The sequence below is a fragment of the Histoplasma capsulatum genome, genomic scaffold (assembly GCF_000149585.1).
Source record: "Histoplasma capsulatum NAm1 scaffold_10 genomic scaffold, whole genome shotgun sequence".
In the NCBI taxonomy this organism is placed as follows: domain Eukaryota; kingdom Fungi; phylum Ascomycota; class Eurotiomycetes; order Onygenales; family Ajellomycetaceae; genus Histoplasma; species Histoplasma mississippiense.
Genome location: NW_001813973.1, coordinates 669,941 through 692,007, shown reverse-complemented (window position 1 = coordinate 692,007; position 22,067 = coordinate 669,941). Strand labels below are relative to the sequence as shown.

The following is a 22,067-nucleotide window of genomic DNA, read 5'->3' as shown; positions in this document are numbered from 1 at the left end:
TCGGCAGTAGGGTTCGAGAATGTGATTTACGTTTTATTCTAGGCCAGAAGCCACCAACTCTTGCATACAGTATAATGGCTCGGGAAGCAATATAAGTTGCCTCGTAAATCCCCCATGTTCCCCAGTTTCCGATTCTAGACGAGCAACCCAACTGCAGCCAAAAGACTTTTGACTGCCTAATTTACGAGCTAGTAGATGGAGAGCCCACGCATTGCTTTGACAAAATCCATCACTCTCCATCTGACTGCAATGCCCATCCTTACATCCCTCACACAGGCGACTATTGTGCGGGCCTTTACTGGCCCCGAAGTAAACCGCCGTTTCTGTTTCGAACCCGTGCCACTTCTTCAGGCGGTATGCGACACACTCCGTACATGAATTGACGATGAACTGGGGCGGCTAAGACTGTTGCCGCTCCTGTAGCACTGATGATAGACGTGTGCGTTGTGGATGTGGTTGGTGAGAGGAAAAGAGAGTGCTTGTGCAGTTATAATAGTCTTGGGCGAATCGGTTCTTTGTTTTGCAGGTTACCCTGATAAGATACGTGTGTTGCGAAGTATTCCAGGCTCCCCTTCATCTTTCATGCTAGCCTTACCTACTTAGTTTCCCAGTCTTCAACATCGCTGCACATCTACATTTGATGTAGACAACATTATGGCTTCTTGATGCCACACATGAAAAAGGCTCCGGGCGAACGCGCCACCAGCGACGTTATTTTACCCATGCAAGACCCCTACATGACCCAGATTACCGACGGAAGGAAGAATTATGAGTTCAGGAAATATTGCCTCATGCCTAGTGCTAAAAGAATCTGGTTCTATCGGACTGCTCCGCTCTCCAGCATCACCCATGTCTGTGAAACTAAGCCCGCTCGAACTCGAAAACCCGGCGATCGTCCTCTGGACGAAGATGGACTGGGTAATGCTGAATTCAACAGCAAACACAAGGACTGGGATGGTTACGACTTCGCGTACGAGATGGTCACTTGTCTACGAGCTCAAACAGCCGATAACCCTCAAGGAGATGAAAGACAAACATGGTTTCAAGCCGGCTCCAAGGGGGCTTGTTTATCTGCCCAGGTCAATTAGTACCATTGTTAACTGGAAGCAACAAAAGCTGGTAAGAGATCTAAATCTTAGCTTTCGCTTGATCTTTAGCTGACTAAGGCAGTTTGATCAACCGAAGGAAGCAATTCTCGGAGGCTTAAGATAGGCTTTGGGAGCTCAGAGGGGTCTGATGCAAGATGTTGTCACAGTCGGAAATGACGCGGCCAGTTTATTCCAATCCAGATCACCTTTACGTAGACGGCCTGCGGCTTGCAGATTTGTCCGTGTCTCACGTGTAGTTATGCTTGGTTGTTAGCTCTATCTCCGGAGTACGTACATTTATTTGTAGACTCCTCCGTCCCTAATATCATCGCTTATCATTTTTCATTGGCAAGCAAAGAGGACAAGGCCGCAGTCTTCGCCGGTTAAGCATCGCCGCACATCAAACGGCCACGCTCAAGCTGGTCAAAGAACCCGCAATACAGAAATGACCGGAATTCCCGCCCAAAAGCCCAAGTAGCCCGCAAAATATTTTACAATTACGGGTTTCACGAGGGTCCATAGCCCCCGACAGTTAAGGCCCAGAAGAAAGACATCTTCCACATCCAAAAAATCGAAAATACGGTGATTGGATCTCGGTGGGAAGCTGAACTGGGATAGATCTAGATTCAGTTGTGCTTGTCAGATTATGGGAAGATGGCATAGAAACAGGAAGGCAGTCCGGCTCAAATTGCCTTTTCTGAGGAATAATTTTTCCCTGGCTTGAGGAAGACCGTTCTGTGACTGTTCTTCCCATAATGAGAATTTCGTCTTCTGAACTGGTCTCATTATTTATTGCATTGAGCTTGGGAGAATATTCATGGCGGCCACAGAGTCTCATATATTTCCGAGAGCGGTGAGAGTGGAAGGATCTCTCTATGGGTTTGAATTAAATAATAGAAGGTGCTTGATATTAATATATAAACAAACTAAGAGGTCTAGTAACAAGACATAATGCAGAGTAGAGAAGAGAAGAAAAAAGAGAAAGAAAGAGAAATTGGTAGCGGCGGGCCGAGGATCTCGGATAGAGCTATATCAGGTAATACAATGTTATACCAAAAAAGGGGTTTCAGATAGAAGAATTAGATATCAAGACAGTAGAACATAGAGATGAGATTATTTATATCAGAATGATTCACTGGCCCCTAGAAGGTTGGATCAGCTGCTAGTGTTGATGTTAGTTAATCCTCCACTGCATAAATAAAAGTGGACAGCATATAGATCAATCAAATATCCAATAAAATCATCCCCTCGCTTAACCCCCGTCCTTAATCAACAGACAATGCATGATAAATATAGCACTCCTTTCATGCAAGCGACGTGCAGCATGATCGTAGCATCCTGATTCTCATATGGTACAGCAGAACGTATGCATGATTTCTCAACCGCGGTTTCCACCTTTCCACCCCTTGGTGGACAGCCAGGCTAAGGGCACGACCACTTAAATATGCATCTAGAATATGAAGCGCCTTCTCTATTCAAAATACAACCTCATGTCTTATTAAATTTGTTCTCTCTGGACCTTCCAATAACATCCTGTTTCGCAATATCCGGCAGGCATAACGACTCGAACAATCGGTATCCCTGGTTAGGACATTCCTGCCGCATTTCTTTTCTTTTTCTTTCTCTCTCCTTCCTGTTCAAGAGCCCATTCCTGCCTCAGCAGCTTCGGAAAAGCAGAAATGGATATGGGGAAAGCGCGATGCATCGGTGCACGAACCGTTGTTCATCTGCCCATTCTCAGACATCAATCCTCGCAGAAAAACAAACAACTTCCACAGCCCCATAGAACACTCTTTTGATCCCCATACTGTCTTTTGTAGCTTGCAATATCGTTGTCTGCGTGTTGTTCGTTCCTTCATTGCACAGAGCTGCTGTTGTGGCAGCGGGGCCCCCAGTTACCCAGCTCTTTTCGACATTCATGGCGCTGTGACTGCTCCTAGGTAAGTTATACCCTTGAAGACTTCAGAGGGATATAGTGCAACGTGTGATGGGAGTCGAGTCGAATAAGACTAAGAGCAGAAGAAACAGGCTGCAACCCTTATACATACATTAATTGGAAGGTGTAGAGGAAGTACATTTGCAAAACTCCCGCACTGTTCTCGACAAGGGCATTCGCGCCGTAACAAAGTGATCGTTTGCGCTCTCGAGCATAATATCGGACCATTACCCGTTAGCAGGAATCATGGCTGATACTGCGGTTGTTCAATCTGCACCTAATGGCACTGCTACGGCTCCAACTACGCCCAATAACGCTACTGGCCCAGACAATGCTGCTAATGTAGCCTTGCCTGAGGATACACCCGCAGATGCTACTCTGATATCCAGGACCGAACGGGCAAATGGTATACCTCTACCCTTGTTCAGAAGTGGGCAACCTGTCAGTGCTAATGCTCCCGACTTTAGTCAAAAATTCCCATGGGACCTACTGGCGTTTCTGCAAGAAATGCCGTAATGTTCGGCCAACCAGGTGGCGTTACTGGGAGGAGAGGCGAAATCCAGCGACATCCCGGTACTTCTGGTACTTCGTAACATTCGCCTGGTGTTATCTCTCCGCCAGCAGATGCCCGGAATGTAAGTGTTCCGTGGACGAACCTCTTGTGTCTCCCCGGCAAGGGGAGGAGCCGAACCGAACAACGGGATCAGAGCAGGAACGAACGATTCAGGCGACGGAGGATGTTGAGACGCCGGAGTAATAATGCCATACATATAATATCAGGAAACCCAGTCAACCCAGCAGTCAACCCATGTCTTCGTTCGAATGGAGAAGCATATTTCTGAGATTGGGATTGGTGGTGCTTCTCTGTGACGATTTCGAACCCTTATTCCCGGTATTTACTCGCAGAATCCTTTCCAATTGCTTTCTATTCAAGTACTGGCTAACAAACATGCGATTAGTGCGTTGAAACAAAATCAATATTAGATATTGTTTTATCACTTTCACTCATTTTTGCTGGTAGATTATTGTTGTCCCGGGCTGTGTTTCTGTCGTTAAACGCTCCTCTCTTTTAATATTTAATTTTTCCTTTTTGTCGTTCGATTTCTTGCCTTAATTGGGTCGCTCATGTTTCGTTATCAGATTATCTGATGAGTATGACAGAGCTGGCTTCCCACATCCAAATTGTGTACCTGTCATCCTTTCTTCTCTTTTTTTTATGCTTTGACTTGTAGTTTTATGATACGGAGCGACCGCTGTTAGTTATTAATAATTAGTTAGATAGGAACCAACAATTTCACTCATTGTCCCACAACCTCTAGTATTCCGCTCCGTTTCGAAGCACAAACTCATTGCCCTACGATTAGGAATTAGAGAAGCAAGTTGGGGGAAGTTTGTATCTAACAAACAGAAATCTGGATATCAACTTGGATTGATGAGCGGCTTTCTGACTGTAACATGAGCGTTTCGCTCGTCGTCAATATGTGGTCATCTGCCTGTGATTATCCGCGACAGGTCTAGATCAATAAATGATTGCTGTTAATGCGTGGCAGGTGGTTGTACTTGGTTTGGTTATGGAAAGGTCAGATGCAGAAGGTGACACAGGTCGAAAAAAAGTCAACTAAATTAAATTAAATTAGGATTGAGCCATGGGAGATTTTTATTTATTTAGTACCTAGCCCAGCTCCCAAGGTAACAAAGTAGATAAAAATATATTTTCGTATCGAAAGCGTAGTAGATCAGATTGGCTTAATTTTATAATTACAAAGTACTGGTATATACATACATCGCCGTGCTCACACTGTGGACAAGAGCCGCCCTGAATGTGCGCTTTTCGATTTTTTGGGCCACTCCAACCCCTTCCATCCCTTGTGCTGTCTGCTTCTCCTTCTTCTCCCTTTTATTTTTATTTATTTTTATTTTATTTTTTTCCTTTTTTACACACCCTACTATCGCCAATATATGCAAAAATCCCAAAAGGCAATGTGTATTATACATGAAACGCCAGCCGCCAGATATAAAGTGTCTATCATAGCAAATAAGAGTGGAGACAAACGAATTGGAAACGTACGGACGGCAGGCCAATAAGGTGGACAGAATCCTCCGTTCTCATGGTTCGTCCATGAGATAGCCCACAACGTACGGGGGGGGAAGGGGGGGAAAGCAGTTAAATATCGTATACAAAGGTACGCGCTATACCCTCCCATACTCCCATACCACAGTGTGGGAACAGTCGTCGAGCAAGCGCTTTGAGTAGCATTCAAAACAGACATGGGTGCGATGCTTTGTCGCTGCTTCGATTATTCACACGTGACACTGGGAGAGCAGAGGGAAGATATGATGGTCGCAGGAAGAAAAAAAGATAAAAAAAAAAAAAATACAAAAAATACAAATGCGGTATCGTGCATCGGAGTAAATGCCGGCCGAGAAAGAAAAAAAAAAAGGTGATAAAGTCGGACAGAAGTTGAGACGAGGCCCCTAAGGCTTCAAGAAGAAAGAGAACCAAGGACGCCTGTGCTATGCAGTAAAAACCAAAAGTAGTAGCGATATATATCAACAGAAAAATATTTTGCGGGGCGATGCCATAGCCGCGTGCATATACCCAAGCAGGTCGTTTGATCTGACGAGGCGTACATCGGAGAGCTAGATAGCCTGGCATTATTCCTCGTCATGTCGAAACTAACAGGGCGGGGGAGGAGGTGTCACCGATCCTTATACACCTTCGGTTTCCACCCTTCTTTCACTTCTTTCTCCATGGCAGCCTTGCGCTCGGCATCTCGCACCTCCATCTCGATCCGCTCGCGGGCGCGTAGGATTTTGCTCTGGAGGTAAAAGCTCCCTCCCTTCTTCGGATCATTTGCGTCAAACAGCTTCTTGAAACGTTCCATTGTGTGTTCCATGTTTGCCTCGCCGCTCATTGGAGGCTTCACATTCAGGATCTTGCAGGCTTCATCGAGCGTAAGACCCGAGGAGGCGAAGTTGTTGGCCGCGGTTCCGTTGCCGTTTTGCGCCTGGGCTGCATATTTCGACGCGGCCGAGGCTTGCTTATATGCTTCCGCAAAGGCTCTTCCAAAGACCCGACCGCCCGTGAGGACTATCTGGGTTACGATCCGGTGTGCCTGGAGGGAGCCATAATTGTTGTTAGTAAACTTGTGTGTCTGGCTGTGAGGGGAAGACAGGGTGAAGTTGTAAGAAGAATTCAACATACCATCCCAATTTCTTCAGAGAACTACTCAAAATATGAGAATAGCTGTTCCAGCCTCGACTGCCCGATAGATGGCAGATTAGGAATGAGGGACCAAGGGCGTGAATGGTCGTGTTCAACAAATTGATAATTTCGTCGTTTGCGCTGTCGAACTGGTTGGAGGATATTTTCAGGCCCGATCCGGTTTAGTGTGAAGTTGGAAACACCTTGCTACTTTAAGCTTAGTGGATCGGAAACCAATCTGCCTTCGGCATCACAACACCAGGTCTCAAGGAGGAGATGAAATGGCAATGAAATGGCATGTCCCGAAGTCTGCGGAACAATGCCCTGGATTTAATGATTTGTGGTGTTCCCTGAGGCACATATCCACATATCCTCATAAAGAAATTTAAGAGTTTTCATTCCAAGTCCCTTGCGTTGTTCCAGTGCTGGCAGACCCGTATGAACGATTTCCGTATAGGAAGTCCTATTGGTTTTGGTAGATTATGCAGAGCGCTAGGGACAGCGGAGCTAGGTTTCCCCAAGGTGCAATGTCCCTTTAAGACTAGTATTTCTATAGATAATGCCAAAGAATTCGCGGGTTCTATGAATTCTCCTGGGATGCCGTACATTTTCAGGGATTCCCATCCAGAGAACAGTTAAGAATTTCCATCCGGCGGGTACTGCCTCCAGTGCTGACCAGGGTCTAGGGTTAGCCCTTTCATCATTGCTCCTTTCACTTCCATCCATTACATATCAAAACCCTCTGAAATCTTTACTCTGAACATCGACTGCCCCATCAACTCGCTCCAGGCCGGGGGCTACCTAGCAGCTTGACGTCACATGCGCCTCGGGAAACTGCACGTGACAGTCAGCCAAGCATCCAATGGATCTAACCTTCCAAGTTGGAACTGGGGATAAGCAGGGAAGGAGCTTGGGCGATCACGAAGTTCCTCGATATATATAAATACCAACCTTGAAGTCTCCCGGCTCAACTGCCAACTCCTCCACATCTCCTCCACATCTCCCGCGGCCTCATGCCTCGCTCGTCGATACTGGGATAGCGCTATAAACTAAACGTTGTGCCGTACGTTGTTCAAAAGTGTGACTTGTGACACCCCAGAATGACCTTCTGGGCAGGTGGTTAACGGGTTCTTGGTTGTATGGCAGCAATCGGTAATAGTTGTCCCCGCACCCTTCTGCGCTTTTCTGAGCATATTTATATGTAAATGTGTGCGCATACATGCTTGTGTGTAGATCTCGTATTCCGTTTTCTAACTATCTATACAGAAACACCTTGGGTAGATTCCATGTCCCCGACTACCTATCCACACGATGATGGCGCCCCGGCGGCCTCCTTGGCCACCACTACGGCACTTCCACCCACAGTCGCTGCCTTCTCTCCCACCAATATTTCAGGATCATCCCTAGCTTCGAGACAGCGTTCAACGGTAATAGTCCACAGGAAATCACCTCTTCTCGTCGCAACCCCTCCCCCAATCACTCGTGCACTGGCCTACTCCCATCCTTTCCTGCTCCCATTAAACCGGCTGGCGGGTTTGCTTTCATGGTCTAGCGGGGATCCTTGGGAGAGTTTCCTTCTGGTTGCTGGCTTCTGGGCAACTGTTTTATACGGAGATATGATACTACTCTGGGCGGGGCCTATTCTGGTTGTGCTGGGATTAATTCTGGCTATGTATTCGCGACGATATTCTCCATTATCATCAACAGGCCTTACTGGAGAAAAGCATAAAGGGCTCGGGGAAGGGGATGCTGCCTCCAAGCATCAGAAGAGCTTGGATGAAATTGTAGAAACCCTGAGAACATTCACGACCAGGTGCAATATCTTGCTAGGACCTTTGCTCGAACTGACGGACTTCCTTTCCACCCAGCGGACAGCTACTTCTGCAACAACTAGGCCAGCGTTGATATCATTGACAATGCGAATAGTTCTCGTAACCCCTATTTGGATCCTTCTAACTTTACCACCCTTCCGCCTCATCACTCCTCGACGTGTCATACTCTCGATAGGCACAGTTATTCTCACATGGCACTCTAAACCAGCACGCATATCCCGTGTCATACTCTGGCGCTCATTAAATATCCGTCGCTTATGTTCCATTATAACAGGACTTCGATTTTCTTCCGACTCTCATCCGAGCGACAAAGACTCCGACGCTAGAGAAAAGTCTCCTCTTTTCTCATTAAACCCTTTCCGCCGCAAACAGGATAACAATACTTCAGCAGCTAATATTTCAATGAAAAAACGGCGAGCTGATTCATCCGGCGTCCGTTTCACTTTCATCCTCTATGAAAATCAACGTCGTTGGTTGGGCATTGGTTGGACTTATTCACTCTTCACATATGAGCGTGCCGCATGGACGGATGAGCATCTCAATCCTGTTCCACAAAAGGACGACTTTGAACTGCCTGAAGTAGAAGGCGGAAGTGCGAGATGGAGATGGGTACCTGGAAGTGAATGGCGGATCGACAACAGCCCGTCCGATGTCCCTACCAAAAAGTCCTCGAAATCAATTCAAAACACTAGCGGGAATGGTGCTGGCGAGGATGAGGGCTGGATATACTACGATAACAAAGTAAGAATCTATTCCGTATTTACCAGCCCACTTATATAGCAATAGGTTTTTATCCTATTTTAAATCCTTGTATAAGTTATGTATTCGTATAATTACTAAATTGTCGAGCAATAGTGGAACGATGGCCGCCGTGGCCAAGACGGCTGGGGCAGGTACACAAGGCGGCGGAAATGGTGTCGAGATGCTGAGCTCGTGGAAGTATCTCCCAGCACAGAAGTCACTCCTCCACCCTCTCCCACTCCAGAGAAGGGCCCATCATCCTCTTCATCACAGTCAATCAAACATCAGTACGAAGATAACCTCTTAGAGACGGAAAGAAACAATTGTCCGCCATGTGACTCCTGCAAGGTCCGCAAGCGGCGTTGGTTCGGCAGCAGCGAGCTCTCAAGGGCCCTAGCCTCCTCGCCAGGCTCAACCTCCAGTGTACACAATAGCGAATCAGGCTCAGCCGCCATTGCCACAAGCACAGGCGCAAGTGCAAACGCAAGCGCAAGCTCAACCGCGATGAAAGTCCCATGGCCGTCGAGTAGTAACATCACCAACGTTCGTCCCACATCCATCTCTACCTCCTACAACCACTCCCACTCCTCATACGCAAACAGTTTTGACAATGCTGGTGGCGCTGGCAGTTGTAGTAGTAGGAACAGTTTTACCTCCCGACGACGTAGTAGGCCTGGTGCTAACAGCATGACCTTGGCCGATGCAGACGGCGAGAGCCTCAGCCGGAGCATCCGTGATCAGGAAATTGAGGAAGCGGAGAATGCTGTGGACAGCTTTGGGAGTCGGCCTGGTGGAGCAGCTGAAAGGACGGAAAGGGGCTGGGGCTTGGGCGATGATGCGCATATGGGCTTAAGCTAAAGGCTTAAAGCAATGAAGAAAAAGAGAGGAAGGTATCAATACATTGCTTTTAGTGCATTTTCGCCCCCCATTCTGCATCTCCAATTATCACTCTTTTTCCTGAAGCGTTCCCAGTGTGGCATTATCTTCCTCTTATCCAAGGCGAAATGGAATCGGCCGGGCAGATTAGGATGTCAAAATGGAGGAAATAAAAACCGGGAAGAAATTGAAGCATGGCTGAGGCGCGTGGCGTCTCTACATTATATATATATATATATGTATGTTTTTGTGCATGTTCGAGATGATGTGATGCATTTTTCTGCAGTTTTTTTTTTTTTTTTTTTTTTTTTTTTTACCACGCATATCAGGCGGCCAGGGGTATGGGCCGTCCATTATCCGATTTTTATTTATACGACATTTTCTCTTATGTGTAAGCCACTTTTCTCTTCCCGTTTTATTGTTTTTCTAACTCCCCGGACAGACCTAGGACATGTGTTATGTTTTATCTCATGAATCTCTTATGGGCTGAATGTCATTCCCTCCTTATGTGCGGGGTTATGCCCTATATTTATTTAATGCAGCGTCTTTGTCCCCTTTGCATCCCAAGTGGCGGATAGTTCCATATATGCTTATTACATGACACAGGTGATATTAATAACGATTTGCCAGAGATATTCTGTTTAACGCCGGGTCAACCAACTATCCAACGGCGATAATATGATCAGTTATATAGCTACTACAGATACCTGTAACCGTTTTAGGGGGTAGGGTAGAGAGACGTATTCATAGAGAGCAGATTTAACCGATGGAAAGTAAAAACAAACCAACAGATAAACACTTCAGGGACAGAACTGCAGAAGCGACTGAAACACACCAGTAGCTCACCCTTACCGACCCCTTCGATCCACCAAAAGAAGAAAGTATCACAACGTAATCCCTTCACACATCTTATCCACATCCTCCCCCTCAACCGCATCCACTCGATCCCTCACAGCTCTTTCCACAGCCTCCTCAATCTCATCGTCCCCGCCCAGCAAATCTAACCAACCCCTCGTGTCGTCGCGCGCCAGCAGCCGGTCCGCCACAATCGCCACGTCCTCCCGGCTCACATTCGCCGGCACCCCGCCCTCCAACACCACCTCTTTCGTCTTCCCCAACTCCACCTTCCACGTCGCGGGCGCATCCATCAACGGGCCCGGCCGTAGCAATATCGCCTGGAACCGCTTCCTGGGCCCCTCGCCCTCACCCTCCCCCGCGGCCCCGCCCCGCGCCTCCGCTTCGTCATCCATGGCTGCGCGCCTGCGCGCCATGACGGTGAAGTACTCGTCCGCGGCCAGTTTGGCCTGGTAATAGTCCGGCAGGACGTCTTGGTTGATGTGCTCGAAGCGGGCCCAGGTGTCTGCGGAGAGCCAGGGGGGCTGCTTGCGGCGGCTGCCGATGTGGGAGATCAGGAGGACTTTGGTGATGGAGGGGTTTGTGAAGGTTGCTGTTATGAAGTGTTTGGCTGTGTCGCGGTCTATGGTGTAGGTGCGGAGGGGTCCGCCTTTGCCGCCGGCGCCTGGTGGAAGGAGAGGTTGTGTTGTGTTGTGTTAGCTGTATATGGCACTATATATATATATATATATATGTATGTATGTATGTATGTATGTATATGTATATGTATACAGAATAAAGAAACAGACATACCAGCCGCCCAAACGACATAGTCCGGCTTTGCGCGGTCTACGATGGCCTTCGCATCATCGACGCTCTTCACATCGTCGAGGCTGGAGACCAGCACCTCGACCTTGCCCTTCTTGCCCTGGCCCAATTTCAGGATGTCGCTGGTATGATCTGGGTTGCGGATCACGCTGGTTACGTCCCAGGAGCGGTTGAGGAGGAGAGGGGTTAAGAGGCGGGCTATCTTGCCATGTCCGCCGAGGAGTAGGACACGGGGATTCGACATATTTTGGGAGTATTTTGGTAGTTTAGTGAATGGGGGACAAGAAAAGCTAATCGAAATAGCCAACTAGCTAGTATATGGTATGACTATGGTTGAGTAGGTTGGTCGGCAGAATTGTCCTGGTTCGAGAGGAGTCACAAGATTATATATGTATATATATATATCTCTCTCTTCTTGAATATATAAAAATAGAAAAGATCTCGGAAGAATCTTAGCAAACCCTGGGGTAGCGGGGAGCCGGGCTATGGCGTCATAGAGCGGACATCAGATACTTGTATCATTGTGATAAATCGCAAAAAAGAGAGAGAGAGAGAGAGAGAGAGATCCCTCCTCTGCGAATGACCAATGATGAGTCCGCATTATTCTATTTCTTACGATACATTGCTTCCGGGTACTAAGAGATTGTGTCGTGGAGAATTGGCTGCGTCCAAGCAATTCGGGATCAATTAATCATACCCACGCCAAACTTAATCATCCGCTTGCATGAAGGAATAGTTAGTTACTATAGTAAGCCCGGCCTCATGGCTTCCCGGATACCCATCGGACATACACGCAAGTCGACCATCAACGCATGTTGTCACCTGAAAGACAAGCGAGAGAGGTGTGTAGTGCTCGGCCACATCGATAAGGAAGGAGTTGCGTTTCGGTTCCGCGATTGTTAGTCTCCTGTAAAGCCTTATAAAAGCTGTTGAATTGACTATAAGGGTACTCCGCAAGGTGTTTATTTGAAGAGAGTGGACAGCAGCATCCAAATGCCCACAGTTGCGGTTATCGACGGCGTGTTGGTCGTACTTGTTAGGAACCGGTCCGATTCTTGGTGAGCAAAGACCTAGATTCGATGAGAGATGGGGAATATGTCTTTGGATATCTACTGGTGATTCCCTGAACGTATATCTAATAATATTCTCGGGTTGTACGTCGCAATGAGAACTTGAATGCAAGTCATTTTGCTGACAACAGCTGTCTGGACAGAAAAATCCCGAGAGCAGCCCGCTATTGTTCTAGACAATATTTTCCATGATTTCCTCCCAAGACTAGACTCACCTCACCGTCCGAACTATATTACTGATTGATCTGGGTGGATTACGGCGTATTGGATTATTATTTGATCTTGCAGGACACTGAACATCTCCGGGGAGTTAACTACCAAATTCAATAATGATATACTCCGTACAATATTGAGAAAACAATCTCCTGGTCGAAATTCATCATATTTTGTTTCGAACTGCAGGACTCAATTTTTGCATCCCCCTCGTTTGCTTTCTTGTCAAATCTTTTCGTCCATTGATCGAGCACAATTGGCTCCTGGAATACATGCATGAAAATCCGCATGCTCCATCTCCCCACCTCAGGGAGCCCCGCTCACAATCCGGATAAGAAGATTCTGTGGCTGAGAGCTGGGGAAGGGAAACGGGGTTTCTCCAAATATATATCTATTATTGTTGACTAGTTGGAAATGTCCTATTTTTTCCATGATGTACAGTACTGGGAACGCGCTTCCCGACGGATTTACGATTATTACTCCGTTATTTTATTATTTGAGGGCGATGAGCAAAAACAAGGGAAAAAAAAAAAGGTCCAGGAATAACACGAACTCGACACGACACCATTGTGAACTATTGCCCTGGATGCCAGGGATGTATCGATAATGTCAGCTTGTCAGGTTGCCATCACCCATGTCTGTTCATGCGTCCTCTGCAAGTTTTTTTTCTTTTCTTGAAGCTTGGATGGATTTTTTTTCTTTTTTCTTTTTTTTTTTTTTATTCGTTTTTTTTTTATTTGCCTTGACCTTGCAGGGGCGAAACCGTTCTTACTTACTTCCGTATTTATTGCTGTGATGGATAGTTATGTTGGTTGTATTATGGACTGCCTTGGGTAATTGAGGGTTAGACATGCACACATATACACCACATGAAGCATGTTTATTCTGTCATTTTGTTGCCACAATTGAATTGCTAGAAACAGCTTCCAATAAAATGAGAGACTATCATCACCATATCAGATTATATAGCTTGATACTCAGACTCAAAGAGTGCTCTCCTCTCCCACACCTGTATAAACTAAATATATAACGATTTGCTGATTGAATCTCTTTCGTTCTCTTCTCTGATTGCTTTCTTTTAAAGTAATTAAGTTAGTTAGCTACTCCGTACTCTTCCTTCTAACTCGTCAACATTATATACTTCTCTTGACACTTCATTATTATTATTTTTATTTTTATTTTTTTTTTCACTATTCCATCTTCTTACCGTTTACTAGCCTATATATGGGGAATTCATATAGATTGTAGACCAAAGGTGTCAAGAGCTGTCAGGAATTAAAAATAAAATAAAATAGAGAATAAAAGTGAAAATGAAATGCTGTGTAGCTTGATTTGATGCAAAAGAGTGAACAGGCTAATCATGAACGCCCATAGAGAAACACATCGTGGAATAGTTAAATCCAGGAACGGAAAATTAATAAAATTATGCCATCTCCATGGAGTGAGGGGATTTCGGCATGGGGCCAGGCCAGGGGAGCAGGGGGGAGTACATACATAGTAGGGGAATAGCGATTACCACCAAGGGCCTGGAACAAATTCACCTGAAACTGTGCCTCGCGAGGGGGACCTAGCAGATGGGACGTCTTCTTGTCCATGGCAACAATGCCCGACCCTTTTGGAGGTGGATTTTGTTGCTTCTACCAACCTTTTGTGAAATCCGGCGTGGGTCGGAAGATGGGATTGAAAGGAATACGGCCAACTTTTTTTTATTATTTTTCTTGTTATCACCGCTGGCTGACCCGATTGTCATCGTGCAGGCCTTATTTTCTTATTTTCCTTTTTTTCCTTTTTCCCTTTTTTGGTGATGTTCTGGAGGAACTGACCGCCACCAGTTTCAGACTGGGGATGTATGCAGTCGGAGGGTGCCTGTGCATGTATGTAGGTAAGATCTTTATCGTGATACGGACAGCGTTCATTCTTTTGCGTTTCGTCATTATGATCAGGAGGCGAAGAGTCAGGGGGAGAACTTGGGAAGTTACCAGCCTCCCATGTGTCCTATCCTAGAGTTTTTGCGTTTGGGATCGTGCGTAGTTATTGAAAAAAAAAAAAAAAAAAATAGCTCACACCTCACCGACGCTTGTCTGCTCTGCGCTGCGAAAAATCCAGCCAAGAACAGAGTCCCAAATAAGTCATTGATGCCTGCCTGCTGGGTTTCTTGTAAAATACCCAAAAGGAACGCACATTTTTGACTTTCTGTACCTGAACTAAGCGGCCCGTCTCTCTGGTTCCTCTGGCGCTAGTATGATCGATACATGCTAGCTCGGCCGGGCGCAGGCAAGCCATTTTGAAGCGACGAGGCAGCTTGGAAAGACCAAAACATTCGGCGAAAGTTCTGTTGTATTTTTTTCACCAAAGGATTGGGGGGCTGCGAAAATCCATTCATGGCTAACATCGATCAGGGTCTATTTGATATGTCGCTCGTTCGTATTATATAGTTATCCGTCTTTAAGGCAATATCATTCACAGCCGCGAAAAGGGAGCATGCTGTGAGACCTCGTTCCATCCTGTGGCCATTGCCTGCGTGAGTCTCACTGACAATGATGAACTCGCAACTAAGCGGGCTGCAGAAGTCCTGATAATGAAATGTGGCGGCTAATAAGTATCTCTATGGCTATATATACTCCGTATGCTGTTAACGATTAACGAGAGATGAAACTTCGTCGGGCATCCGTCGTTCGCATAATTTTTTGCATGTTTCAATTTTTGATGACCTCCGTTCGAAATCATTGGTTACATTGCAGCTGTTTGTCTCCCTCGCTCATTCATTCGGGTGTACGGAGTATCGATGAACGACAGGAAAGAGTCACTGCGACAGTATTTGCTGCGTTTCGCGTTAGAGACGAACAAAAAGACCTTTTTTTTATCGCGGATCTTCTCATCGGATCAACCATAAAATTAAAAATGAGTTCCACAATATCGAACTGCGTATCCATGGATATTTTGTTTAATCATCCCTTGCCCGCTGTTGTTTCGAAACTCGGTTTCCGCTCACAGGCCCAGACTGACCCACCACCATATGTGGTACCCGTCATATTTATGAGTCGACCTTCGATCATCTTTCAGGCAGCCCGCAAGAATAAAATATATTGTCTCCTTCTACGGGTAAATGCTGAAGGTACGCAGCGTACAATTTTTTTTTTTTTTTTACAAAACAAAAAAGGTGATGGAAATCCTGCCCGGTGTCCATGGGGTTTGGATAGATACGAGCAGGAGTTAAGTTAATAATAAGAATAACAGCCCCAGCACCAGGAAAACCGCGGGACGCCAGATCAGAACAGCGCGAATTCCTGGGCGCTGTTAGCCTCGAAACGGGAGAACAAACCCGTCAGCCCTTCTCGGATTTGTCGTTGTTGATTGACCAACAACGGTTTCGAAGCTGTGGAAACATTGGCGTTAGCGGTATCTATTTTGCAGGGTGAAATCGTGCCTGCATAGCCGTATCATATTCTCTCTGGTCCGATATTTCAGCGCTGGCGTGTGCGGTGGGCTGCAGCCACGCACCTGGCGAGCATCGATGGCTCGAGAATGAGAACGGCGATGGACGCAGTACGCCCAGTCCTGCTTGCAGTTGACCCCTGACACTCCAGCAGTCACATACTGTTCCCTTTCTGGCATTTCTCTGAAGGTCTGCCTGATATTGGCTTTGTTTTTGGAGCTCCACGAGTGTACTGCAGTGCCTCCCCGCAACCCATCCTTATAATAATAATAATAATAAGAGCGCGTTCGACGGTGATCGCCCTGTGTTTTGTGGGAGAAACGATAGCGATTAAGTATCAATTTTATCATCTTAGCTATCGTTTGTGCCAACAGTGTATTCGGGGACTCCTCGCGCGGCCGCTAACCCACGACTAAACAAACGGCGGTAAATAATTCACAGCCTATGTGGAGCCAGAGTACTCGTGGAAATTTCTTCCCCACGCCGATGCCAGAGGACTCGTCCAAAGACGAGGGACAAGAAACATTGAGAACGAGGCGTCACTAGGTTGATCGAGGGCACCTATTTTCATCCTAAATCGTTGGAAAACTTCACGGCTAGCAACCGATCGAATCTGTGAGCACGATCCAAAGTCGCCGGCTGCGAAACCCCCGTAATCAATTCTGGAATTCCTGAATGGGACGACGGAGACGTGTTTGTATGTCATCCTGTTCATCCTGTTCATCCTGTTCATCCTGCTCGTCCTGCTCGCCCTTTTGATCCCTCCATCCGCTGTCTTTTATTCTCAAAACATCCCTCTACCAAACATCAGCCGAACGAGTCAGACGTTGACATTCGATTTACCAGCTGCCATTCGTGCTTCCTGTCGCCAATTCCCCTCATTTGTTCCAACTTTGGCAATTTAAATATCGACAGACTTTGTAGCCTCTCTTCTCGTCTGTCCTACTTGGGACCTCCTGCAGCGACCACTCTCCTCACCCTTTCGCTGGCTTCCTTTTTTCTTTTCGACTCGTACATTCCTTTCGTTTCTGATTTGTTCCCTTCCGCCATTCAGTTCTTCAGTTTTATCCAAGCCCTTTTCAAGTTGCGACCTTAACTGTCTTAGATTTGCCGACCAATACAGAGTTGAGAAAGCAGATTGGTCGTATCTTCTTCAGACACGGAGCAGAATCAGACTGCAGGGTGGGACGCCGCAACCACACCACGATCACTCCCTCCCGCCGCACCTCGACGCTTGATTTTGCCGTGTCCGTCCGATCGTGACAACCAAGGGGATGAAGTTTGCACTGGTCGCATTTTATTTGAATTGATTCTTTTCGCCGGGGAATTAAAGGGCAGGTCCTTGTAACACGTACGTTGAGTACATACTCTTACGATTCATTTTTGCCCATGTTCGACTGCCCTGCAATTCTGCATACACATATGTATGCATTCTACATGACCGGATGACTTGCATCCAAAAATACCGTTCTAGGTGGCTCTTGGAAACTAACACTTCAGCATTCACATTCACGTAGGCTTCACTGAGGTGTTGAACTTTTCGAGTCAGGAACTCTGTTGATCGCCCTCCTTTTCCGCATCCCCTCCACCTGTCACAGCCGGGTTACAACACATCAGGGGAACACATACAGTACATTCCTTTTTTTCAACTCTACCCTACTACTCCTTATTTTGTTGACCGATCTCGACCATACTATCATCAATTTTGCCTTCGACAGGCCTCTATTTACCTCCTACGAACAAAGGCTAGATCCTTGAACATGAATCGATTCAGAACCCGCAAGAAGGCCAAGGAAGCTCAAAATGGGCAGGACGAAAAAGAGGGCCAACCGCTGCCGCTATTTACATCCAAAACGTTCAAACGGGCGAAGAAACCGCAAGCAGAGACGACAACAGAGCTAGACCTTTCTTCAGTCCTCCCATCGTCGGACGATTTCAGAACAAGTTTACTTATGCCAAATCTCTCTGCGCGATTTAGCATGTTACGAGAGCAGGACGATCCGAATTCTAAAATTGGGAAGGCCAATGATGACAGCGTACTCTTTCCAAAGAGAGCGTCGAGACTGAATGTCTTTGGCCAACTTAATAACCCGCTCGGCGACATCGCAGAAGTATCCTCGCTTCATGGAAGTTCAGCTAGGCCATCTTTTGCGATTGGCCGTGGTTCATACGCCTCTGGGGAGGGCTACGCTACTGATGATGGCGACTTTTCTCCTGGCGGTAGCATTATGAGCAGATCCCGGCCCGGTGAAGGGAACAATTTGTTTGGTGGGCGACAAAAAGTTTATAAAATACCGGTTGCGTCGACGACGCCAAGAAGTGGGTCGGCTTCAGAAGCTTCAGGGGCCGGCGGTGGGATGGGGGGTAAAGCGGTGTATGAGAATGATGTTACGTTATCTGCCTTCCAAAAGCTGAGGGCCAAAGAGAAAGAACAACAGTTGGAACTTGAGTTGGATATCCAGCAGATTAGACATGATACGGAAGATGAGGGTTCCCTGGCTTCTCGGCCATCTGTCAATCGTACTTCAACCTCGAATACTTCAGTTGATTCTGGTCAGCGCAACTCGGGACAGGGGACAAATTCTCCAGTCATTTCTAAGTCAGTGTCAGTATTTTCTCCCACAAAACCCAGTCCCACGTCAACTGGAATGGAGCGCAATCCTACGAAGACTCGACGGTACGGCCAAGGTATTGAAATCAACACCCAACAATCCTCCGCCATTTCGAGACTCGAAAACCTTAGCCGCCAGCGAGCTGGTGCTAATGACATTTCGCCAATAAATCGATCTGTGTCAAGGAGCTCAGCTAGTTTAAATGACAAATTCCAACATCGCTCTCCAGTATATGCTTCTGCAGGTTTCCGCCCTACAAGCCCCCCTCCATCTGCTTCAACCGTGATTGGGGAAGCAGTTGATAGCTCAAATAAGGGCGAACCGGAGAAACCTACTGGAAACCTGGGTTTTGGCGCCTCGCCACCACTGAGCCCTCCCGTGAGTGAATCTGAGGAACAAAGATCATTGGAGGCCGCACTCCAACCAGAGGATCGTGGGAAAGCTACGGCTATGGGCCTTTTCAATAAACCAGCCACACAATATGACGACAACAAATTTACGCAACGGCAGCTTCAGATGTACGAGGGTAGAGATACTCCTTTGCGACGCCGTACTCCATCACCCGCTGCCCCTGATATGGAATACCCTGCACGTTCGCGCGAAGTTTCCAATTCAACACATCGACCGAAGGTAGATACTTTAGTATCACAGTACAATAATCCCCCAGACGAGCCTCGGCACAGCCGAGAAAGGTCTACTGCAAACAGCAGTCGTAGACCATCGCCATCGCCTTCTAAACTAAATAACCGAAGCTTTTTGAGCGGAGATAGCGGAGATAACGGAAGCGAAGATGAACGAGAACCGGCGTTGAATACCATGCTTTCAGCGGTTCAGTCACTCGAAAATATCCATCCCGCCTTCAGATCTAGGAGCAACTCTGGAGACTCCTCGCGGAGCTCTCTCAACAAAGGCTCTCACACTGGCACTCCCGAATTACGATATTCAGAAACCCATGATCTCAATACTATAGAGGAGAATGAAGGTTCTGAGGAGATTGTTGGTGAGGCCCCCGATTCACCAACACTTGGGCCCTCTGGGTTAGGTTTAAGTGGTCTAGTTCGTACACATCTCCGACAAGACAGCGACAATTCGATCTACCAGCCGCCTTCGCTGGAGGTCTCCAAAATCAAAGATATTGCACGAGAGCTCAGTCCTGCTGTTAAAGCTGCTAGAGACTCCGACCACGCTACCAGCGTTCACAGTAATCCCTGGGAGTACGATGACCTATATAAGCCTATCAGTCCGGCATCAGACAAGGAACCCACGGTGCAGGCAGGGCAAGCTGACTTCTCCTCTATGTCAATGAGAGCGAAGCAAATCCTAGGGCAGGCGACAGCTTTACGTACGCAGTCGCAGGCACAAGCACCGTCGCCGGCCAACCCCCAGGATATATCAGGTATCCCACCCTACAACGAAATGCGCGATCAGTCACCTAGGGACCCGATAACTCGAACTGCGCCGTGGCAAGAGGAACGCAAGCCAGGCCATCAAAGGTGCGGGAGCTCAGAAACGCAGAATGAGCGTGAAGAGCTTGCGAATGAGTTAGCTGAACGACGAAGAAAGGTGCGAGAGAAACTACGAAGCGTCGCAGAGAGCGAAAGCCGATCGAGCAGTCCATCTTCTGGCTATCGTTTCCCAGATTACGCATCAAAACACGGTAACGCCTTCGCGATGCTGAAGAACAAAGCTGGCAGAAACCCCATGCCCGGTCGTACTGATGCACCCCAGTCAAAAGCGATGAAAATGCTTGGCATGGACAATTCTCTCAACTCATCGTCACCAATGCTTGCCACGAACGACCCGTGGCTTGAGGATGAGGAGAGGACCTTCCGTAACCGTGGGAGAGAATCTCGTTCAGGATCACCCCATTTTGGACCTCGGAATCACAATCGGCCTTGGCAGCCCCAAGCAAGCACGATGGGAAGGGTAAGCAACGATGGATCCAGAGAGTCGTTTACTGGTGAACCATCTCCATCGTCCCATCGGAGTTCTGGTAGAGCTCGATCTGGTTCGGATGTGTCGGGCCGGTCAAAAAGCCAACCTCGCTATCATGATGATCTTGGACCTGTAGGGGAACATACTATCGGACACTCCGAAGTTCAAGGTGAGGAATCTAAGCCCTCCAAGGCTTCAGTACCTGTTTCCTTTCCCTCCCGGCCATCAGAGGAGGTCAGCGACCCTAGGTCTTCTGAGCGATCTGCATCTGTGGCCTCTGGTAGGTTCCGGAGTAATAGTCGCTCAGCTGCACAGGGCTACTACGAGCCTAACCCTCCTCTCCCTACTCAAACCCATCAACCCGATTTCACTGGGAATGCCCCACGTCCCTCTCCGATGACTCCATATTCCGCCAATGCAACACCACCTCTTTACGAAACTTCCCCTGTACACCCTTCCAACCAGACTCCCATTCTCCTGCCCCCCATGAACATCAGTAGCCAACGGAATCAAGGCATTGGCAGCTCACATAAACGAGTGATAGACAAATCTAAGATATCCGAACCAACATTTGTCTCCTCAACATCCAACGTGCCCACAGTTGGTCTCCCGCCAGGAGCCAGTCTCTCCAACGGATCAACCCCGCCAATACCACCCATGAACCCACGACGTAGACGGCAAACAACAACGCAAACGTTCATAAATGCGTTTAAGGGCTCCGACAGACACGACCAACCAGCCATACCCCCTTCAAATCCCACAAGCCCAATGGATGAACAAAAGCATCATAATTTTCATCATCACAATCATCAAAGCGTATTTTCTGATGAGGAGAAAAGGCCACGGCCGCGGCAAAAATTACGGAAAATATCAAGCGAAGGTGGAAACTTAAATGCCAAGGCCCGGCAGCAACTTTTGAATAATAGCTCACCGGCTTTACCGCAAGTCCCGAAGAAGGTCCCCATGGAAGGTGGCATGTTTTGATAATATTGTCGTTTACTTGTTGAATTTCTTTCTGACATGGGACACATTTTTGTTGTTTTTCATTCATTCTTTTTCTCTTTGTTTTTCTTTTTTTTTCTTTTAGAAAATCCCAAAGTTACCCAACACTCCACGCACGGCATACCATATATTTTGATTTTATGTCTTGCGATATTGATGTCACGTTTTCATTTTTTGGGGGGAAAAGGGGAAGCTGAGGGGATTACTCCCTCTGGATATACCATTTTGTTGCCATCTGTCCTCCTTTAATCATCCGTCGACCTTTTCTTGTCTATTCCTCATGTGCTATACAATGCTCTACAGGCCTTTTCTTGATTGTACAATATTTTCCTTTTCCTTTTTTTTTTTTTTTTTTTTTTTTTTTTTTTTTTTTTTTCACAGGAGAAAACATATATGCTTCAGTCTCACCATGATTTTTCATGTGACTATTTTCCCTTTTCTATCACTTTGGCTTTCCGG

The 22,067-nt window shown here is 47.1% G+C and overlaps 6 protein-coding genes across 6 annotated transcripts; 3 read left to right on the top strand and 3 right to left on the bottom strand.

Annotated features, from left to right (window-relative positions):
* Positions 1 to 249: 249 nt before the first annotated feature.
* Positions 250 to 1,088, top strand: HCAG_08102 (predicted protein; the record flags this gene model as incomplete). Its single annotated transcript, XM_001536943.1, has 4 exons — positions 250 to 354; positions 405 to 459; positions 612 to 642; positions 707 to 1,088. The coding sequence occupies 4 exons, from the start codon at positions 250 to 252 to the stop codon at positions 1,086 to 1,088; spliced, it is 573 nt and encodes a 190-aa protein (XP_001536993.1).
* Positions 1,089 to 5,723: 4,635 nt separating this feature from the next.
* Positions 5,724 to 6,232, bottom strand: HCAG_08101 (mitochondrial import inner membrane translocase subunit tim-16; the record flags this gene model as incomplete). Its single annotated transcript, XM_001536942.1, has 2 exons — positions 5,724 to 6,140; positions 6,230 to 6,232. The coding sequence occupies 2 exons, from the start codon at positions 6,230 to 6,232 to the stop codon at positions 5,724 to 5,726; spliced, it is 420 nt and encodes a 139-aa protein (XP_001536992.1).
* Positions 6,233 to 8,463: 2,231 nt separating this feature from the next.
* On the top strand, positions 8,464 to 9,660 carry HCAG_08100 (predicted protein; the record flags this gene model as incomplete). The annotated part of the gene is made up of 2 exons (XM_001536941.1): positions 8,464 to 8,802; positions 8,917 to 9,660. 2 exons carry the CDS (start codon positions 8,464 to 8,466, stop codon positions 9,658 to 9,660), a joined length of 1,083 nt encoding a protein of 360 aa, XP_001536991.1.
* Positions 9,661 to 10,562: 902 nt separating this feature from the next.
* On the bottom strand, positions 10,563 to 11,584 carry HCAG_08099 (predicted protein; the record flags this gene model as incomplete). Its single annotated transcript, XM_001536940.1, has 2 exons — positions 10,563 to 11,197; positions 11,326 to 11,584. 2 exons carry the CDS (start codon positions 11,582 to 11,584, stop codon positions 10,563 to 10,565), a joined length of 894 nt encoding a protein of 297 aa, XP_001536990.1.
* Positions 11,585 to 13,584: 2,000 nt separating this feature from the next.
* Positions 13,585 to 14,906, bottom strand: HCAG_08098 (predicted protein; the record flags this gene model as incomplete). The annotated part of the gene is made up of 6 exons (XM_001536939.1): positions 13,585 to 13,632; positions 13,735 to 13,768; positions 14,118 to 14,235; positions 14,269 to 14,322; positions 14,447 to 14,489; positions 14,805 to 14,906. 6 exons carry the CDS (start codon positions 14,904 to 14,906, stop codon positions 13,585 to 13,587), a joined length of 399 nt encoding a protein of 132 aa, XP_001536989.1.
* Positions 14,907 to 17,819: 2,913 nt separating this feature from the next.
* On the top strand, positions 17,820 to 21,590 carry HCAG_08097 (predicted protein; the record flags this gene model as incomplete). The annotated part of the gene is made up of 3 exons (XM_001536938.1): positions 17,820 to 20,597; positions 20,743 to 20,886; positions 20,922 to 21,590. The coding sequence occupies 3 exons, from the start codon at positions 17,820 to 17,822 to the stop codon at positions 21,588 to 21,590; spliced, it is 3,591 nt and encodes a 1,196-aa protein (XP_001536988.1).
* Positions 21,591 to 22,067: the final 477 nt, after the last annotated feature.